This window comes from Myotis davidii, unplaced genomic scaffold (genome assembly GCF_000327345.1).
Source record: "Myotis davidii unplaced genomic scaffold, ASM32734v1 scaffold57, whole genome shotgun sequence".
NCBI lineage: Eukaryota > Metazoa > Chordata > Mammalia > Chiroptera > Vespertilionidae > Myotis > Myotis davidii.
This window is the reverse complement of record NW_006289718.1, coordinates 226,940-233,294: the sequence shown is the minus strand read 5'-3', so window position 1 is coordinate 233,294 and position 6,355 is coordinate 226,940. Positions and strand designations below refer to the sequence as shown.

General features: G+C 48.2%; 1 protein-coding gene and 1 pseudogene across 3 annotated transcripts in view; both read left to right on the top strand.

The window, feature by feature from the left end:
* The window catches only part of TLN2 (talin 2), a 427,582-nt gene that overhangs the window by 297,903 nt on the left and 123,324 nt on the right, over nucleotides 1-6,355 (top strand). For all 3 annotated transcript variants that reach the window (XM_015563004.1, XM_006762311.2, XM_015563003.1), the window contains 3 exons: nucleotides 876-1,042; nucleotides 2,062-2,190; nucleotides 3,422-3,535. In XM_015563004.1, the coding sequence (XP_015418490.1) occupies nucleotides 876-1,042; nucleotides 2,062-2,190; nucleotides 3,422-3,535 (410 nt within the window). The remainder of the gene's footprint in view (nucleotides 1-875; nucleotides 1,043-2,061; nucleotides 2,191-3,421; nucleotides 3,536-6,355) is intronic.
* LOC102773910 lies at nucleotides 3,595-6,327 on the top strand (annotated as a pseudogene).

Genomic DNA, 6,355 nt, shown 5'->3' with positions numbered 1-6,355 from the left:
TCTGGATTTTAAACATATTTTTAAATTTATATTTATTGTTGAAAGTATTACACGTCTCCTTTAATTCCCCTCACGGATTCCCTCCACCCCGCTCCCACCCCCTCTGCAGGGCTCCACCACACTATTGTCTGTCCATGGGTCATGCATTGATATATGTAAGTTCTTTGGTTAATGTTGACGCTATACTCCTCCCACTTCCAAAAGGGAGTTAAAATGGATTTCAGTAAAATCACAGGTACAATAAAATCAAACAATTATCAGTAACAAGGTCAAAACAAGTACTGAGAAGAAGAGGGTAAGCAAAGGGACACTGGGTAAGGAAAACTGGGCCAAGGCAAATCATAGCATTTGGGCGTGAAACGGTCAGTGCTTCCTCTTAGCTAGAGCCAAATGACATAGACGAGGTGCCATTTCTTATCCGGGTCAGGTGGCGTGCACATTAGGTCAGAATCTGAAACTGTTCTTTATGCACTTCCTCCAGGAATTTGTTATAGGAGCTTTTGTGTAAGCAGTTCTTGACATGAGGTAAAGCACATTTTCTATATAAGTATTCAGTAAATGTGAGTGCACACAATAAATCCACATAATTGTGTTCCCTGCCTTCTCTTTACAAAGAGCTCCTTTTTTGGTGCTTGTGTCATTTTTATTTCTCAGAGTTAAGATGGAACTTGGCTGTGTTTTGGGCATATCGTTCTATAGCCACAGGGACTATTTTCGGTTTTGGGTGTAATTCGGCTAAAATCCTTAAGAATCGCAGGGGCTTATTTCTCTCCATTCCTATCACCCATGGAGTAGAGACAAGACTGACTCCGGAAGTTTCACCCGGAGCTTTAGAAAGCAGACAAACAGACCTTCTCCTCAATCCCACCCTCTAGGTGAAATGGTGCGCCAGGCGCGGGTCCTGGCCCAGGCCACCTCAGACCTCGTCAACGCCATGAGGTCAGACGCAGAAGCCGAGATCGACATGGAGAATTCTAAGAAGCTCCTGGCAGCAGCAAAACTCCTGGCGGACTCCACGGCTCGCATGGTGGAAGCGGCAAAGGTACTATTGCAGGGGACGTGCTCCACCAACAAGTGAGCTTTATGGAAAGTCAGGGTTTGGAAGGAATCTTCAGGATAGAGAATGGTCAGCTGAGTGTGCATTTTTGTTTGTTTAAAACCTACAATGGCTTTGGAGTGTTTAACCTGGTTCACATGGGAAAGGAAAAGGTCATGGAGCACATGAACGAAGGTCTTCAGGGCGTGGTGCCGACAGCCATCGACAGCAAAGTCCCTGCTTATTGAGCGTTCTTTTTCCATTGGCTTTATTGGGATCTAATTAAAATCCGATTGGGGTCCTAGTGGACACTTTAACTTACAGCAACACGTAAAAGGGCCATCGAGGCACAGGAGGGAAGCGTGGCCATGGGCTCTGCACGGCATTGCTCTCTCCCTGTAGGGTAGGGGCATCAGTTTCTTTCTTTAATTCAGTTACAGTTCGCTCAGTACCATTGGGTACCTGTCCTACTTCACTATACTTTCCAACTCAGGTTCTCTAGGAATGCCATCTCTAGACATGGTCCTTCATGAACGATGTTTCCTTACAGCATTTTGGATGGCATTCCTACCCCTCCCCGCCCCCCCGCCCCAATCCTGCCCCTCGGGCCCCCTGTGTTATGCTGTAATCACAGCCCATTCACATGTACCAGTGCTTCAGGACAGGAGACTCTTGCAGCCCTGAAATGTGCCTGTCATGCCCATTAAAATAAAATTGTCTCAGAGATATGGGCAGGGGGAGATTTACCTTAACATCTTTTAACCCATGGATTTCAGGTCACAGGTTAATGTATATGGACAACCAAGGCTATGACCTCATGGGTTTATTATCACCATTGCATTTCTTCTGTTTAGCGATGCAGTTTAGAAACATCCCCTGGTAGGTATTTTTGTTGTTGTTGCGAGGAAACATCTTTATCACAAAGACATTGCTTGAAGCATTTGGCTCTCATTACTAGGAAAGAGCAAAATTGAAGGCATGAATTCAGTGTCTGCAGCATGAAATCTTTATTTTCACTTTCCCAGGGAGCTGCAGCCAACCCTGAGAATGAGGACCAGCAGCAAAGGCTGAGAGAGGCTGCGGAAGGTCTCCGGGTGGCAACCAACGCCGCCGCCCAGAATGCTATAAAGAAAAAAATTGTCAACCGATTGGAGGTCTGTATAGAGGCTGATGCTCGTTTTACATGGCAAAGAGGTATTTGAAAGAATAATTAGATTAACAAGGCAAAGCCTATGGACAAGAAGCTAAATCCAAATTAGTGGTTAGTGGCATAGTTTAGTGGTTTAGGTACTGGGAACTATTTGAAGTGCTAGTTTAGGTACATTATACATTGACATTCAATGGTTTAGGCACATTGGCACAATCTGAAAAGTTGCCTCATGGTTTCAGAAAACCAAAATTTTTTTCAGGAGAGCCCGGGAATTTATTTTTCCCCATTAAGGGACGTCCACTCTCAGGAAGAATCATTAGCTCTAAATGTACCTATTTTGTTAGAGTCAATGATTCCTTCAGGGCCCCCAGTAGGAAATGTGGAGTTTGGAAGACCAGAGATGGGGATCAGGCTTGGTTAGAACAGTATGGGAGGGAGTGATAAGAAGTATTTATGTCATTTTTTTCAGAACATTTATTTATTCTAAAAGAAATAAAATAGTAATGGGCAAAAACTTAGCTAGAAAATTAATCTCTCTCACAAATGTATCAGGGAGATTCTTACACTAAGATTTGCGAGGTTGGAAGCGAAGGCCCTGCCTTCCTAGTGTTGATCCCCTGTGTGTAGTGCGCTGGGTTCCGGAAGGAAACTGGCCTGCTTGTCCCTGGAAGGAAGGGAGAGTATGGATTACACACACAGGCAACTGCTTGCCGGAAGGTCTGGGTCTACTGGACCAAGGCTTCCCATGGCCGCCAGAGGACAGCCATGAGCACCAGGTTTGTGCTTTACCCAGGGAGCAGCTTGTGCTGTCGAAGGAGGAATTTCCCCCCCTAAAGCATGTAGACCTGGTGCTGTTTATCTGTCATCATGGCCTTGGAATTGTCCCTGGTGTTTTTGTGAGAAAGACAGTGAATAGTGCACCTTGAGCTTTCAAGTGTGCTTGCCCTTATCACTTGTCCCAGGGAACGTAAACCAAAAGCAGATAGCAGCACCGTTAGGTCAGCGTCATCGATGTATTTAAAAGGCAGAGTCCCTGCCTGGAGTTCCTTTTGTACGTGTGCAGCTGTCCGGTGATGGGACATACACAAATGTGCATGTGTGTGGGCTGGCACATTCAAACCCTGGCTCATCTCCCTGGAGTTCCTTTTGTACGTGTGCAGCTGTCCGGCAAATGTGCATGTGTGTGGGCTGGCACATTCACACCCTGGCTCACCTCTTCTCCCGCTCCTCCCCAGGTTGCAGCCAAGCAGGCTGCCGCCGCAGCCACGCAGACCATCGCCGCCTCCCAGAACGCAGCTGTGTCCAACAAGAACCCTGCGGCCCAGCAGCAGCTGGTGCAGAGCTGCAAGGTGAGGTCTCGGCTGCTGTAGAAAACGCTGATAGCATTAGAACACTGAGTGCCCTGGCAATGCAGTTACGTCTGATCATCCAGGCCCCTAATCCAGTTTGCTCTGGCTCTCCTGTTCCTGGTGCAGAGCTGCAAGGTGAGGTCTCGGCTGCCAGAGAGCCAGGTCTGCTGTAGAAAACGCTGATAGCATTAGAACGCTGAGTGCCCTGGCAATGTAGTTAAGTCTGATCCAGTTTGCTCCGGGGCCCTAATCCAGTTTGCCCCGGCTCCCCTGTTCCAGGTGTTCTCTCACACACACACACACACACACACACACACGTCTGGTTTTTGTCTAAGTGGATGGCCTGTCTGAGGGGAGACTATGTTTTTTCCAGCATTGTCTTTCCTTTGTTTGGATTCTTTTCTTTCTTTTTTGAGAGCCCAAATTAAGGAGGGGCCATTTTCGAACCCAGAAATAGTAATGGAGCATTGAATTTCCAGTGTGCCTTTCCACCTTGGAGGGGTGGGCCTTCGCATTAGCCTCACTCATCCTAGAAATTGATTTCCTGCTTTGCATGGATGGCACCTCCAGGGTTTATTTCATCCTGTCGGGCCTCCAGGATGGGGTGCCCTGGTGCTTCCTGCTGTTGTCTGTCAGTTCTCCTGACCCCTGCGCCTTGGGGGCACATGGAAGCCGCTTACTAGCGGGGCACAGTGCCACCTCTGCTGCCTTCTCTGAGGGCCAGGCCATTGACTCTCCGAGGAGACCCCTGAATGGTGCCAGACACAAAATCTGATTTCGTAGCCCTCCCTCGCCCACGTGCAAACAATGTGTCTGACTGAAGTGTGAAACTTCCTGTTAGCGGGGGCTGGCGGAGGCATAGTGATGGTGCTTGGGGACTGAGAGCTCACTGCCCTCTCTCTTTTCTCCAAATCTCCTCTGTGAAACCATCACCTGTAAGGGATGTTGCCACTTCTACCTCAGAAATGGCTTTACTTCCGAAGGGAACCACCAGGGCCAGAGCCCTCGCAGCCTGAGTCTGAGTCCTCCGAGGTCAGGCCCGTCGAGGATCCGTGTGCTCCAGTAGGAAAACCTCAGGGTGCACTAGCCCCATCTGCCGGACCATGTACCCAAAGCGGGGGCTTTTCTGAGAGCCTGGCTCCTGCAGGAGCGGAGTTTGTTTGCTGTGATGGCCTCGATCCTGCAGCCTGCAGGGGAGGACAATGGCATTTCCCCTTCTCAGGGAGCGCGTGCTACTTGTGTCCAGGGAAATACTCCAGGGTGAACCCCTCCTCCATTTTTTGGGAAGAGACTGAATGTCCTCGGCCTATGGGTATCACCTCAGGAAATGAGAGCATTGCTGTTTGTCAGCGGGGAGGGGACAGTGGACCAAATGGCGAGCCGGTGGTCCTGGAGAGGCCCTGAGAAAAGTCTCATGGGGACAGTTTTTAATTCTTCTGGAGCAGGCACCTGAAGGAAGGCGTGTCACCTGGGTGGGATGCACTTGGCCCTTCCCCGAGAGTGAGCCACTGTGCGTGACCTCAGGGCCTGTTTGTTGTCGGACAGGTGTGGACAGAGGGGAAAGGTGGGGACACAGGGTAAAAGGAATGTCACTGTGTGAGACGGTCTCACCCCAGGGCTGCTGCTCCTCCCTCCTCTGCTCTGGGCGTTGGGTTTTCCAGTTTGAGAAATGAGAGAGCTACTTAGACGTGGGGAAGAGGAGCCATGGCGACAGGAAAGCGGAAGGACAGATGTTTACCTGCGAAGTAAGAAATAGAAGCGCTGAGCCCCAAATGCCAGTCCTCACTCCCACCTCAAACGAAGAAGCCGAAACTGCCTCCAGCCCCCAAGCCAGAGAAGAAGCTGACCCCTCAGGACGTGCCGAAGAGAGAAAAAGAATACTAGTAGCAAGAAGCGATAAAAAGTATTGATGAAGTACAACATGAAATAGACTTAATGAATAAGCCAGTGAGGAGATTTTGAACGTAGAACAGAAATATAACAAACTCCGCCAACCGGTTTTTCAGAAGAGGTCAGAATTGATCGCCCAAATCCCAAATTTTGGGGTAACAATTTTTGTCAACCATTCACAAGCATCTGCTCTGCTGGGGGAAGAGGATGAAGGAGGCGCTGCATTATTTGACCAGAGTTGAAGTGACAGAATTTGAAAAGATTCAATCAGGTTACAGAATATATTTTTATTTTGATGAAAATCCTTACTTTGAAAATAAAGTTCTCTCCAAAGAGTTTCCTCTAAGTGAGAGCGGTGATCCATCTTCAAAGTCCACTGAAATCAAATGGAAATTTGGAAAGGAATTGACCAACATTCAAGCCAAGCACAGAATAAAGCCAGCAGGAGGAGACAGCATGAGGAACCAGACAGCATCTTTACCTGGTTTACTGACCATTCTGATGCAGGTGCAGATGACTTAGGGGAAGCCATCAAACATGGCATTTGGCCAAGTCCATCACAGTACTACTTGGTTCCTGACATGGATGATGAAGAAGAGGAAGGAGAAGATGATGGTGATGATGAAGAAAAGGAAGGGTTAGAAGATATTGATGAAGAAGGGGATGAGGATGAAGGTGAAGAAGGTGAAGATGATGATGAGGGGGAAGGAGAAGAAGATGAAGAAGACGACTAATGATCACTGATGGATTCCAACCTTTTTAAGTTTTCTCCAGTCCCTGGGAGCAAGTTGCAGTCTTTTTTTTTTTCTTCTCTTTCTTTTTTTCCCCCTCTTGTGCTCGGTCGCCCTGTTTTTGAGGTCTCTTTTCTCTCCTTTACACCATGGTTCTCACCTTATTTGGGGGCGAGGGGGGGATGTACCTTGAGCAGAA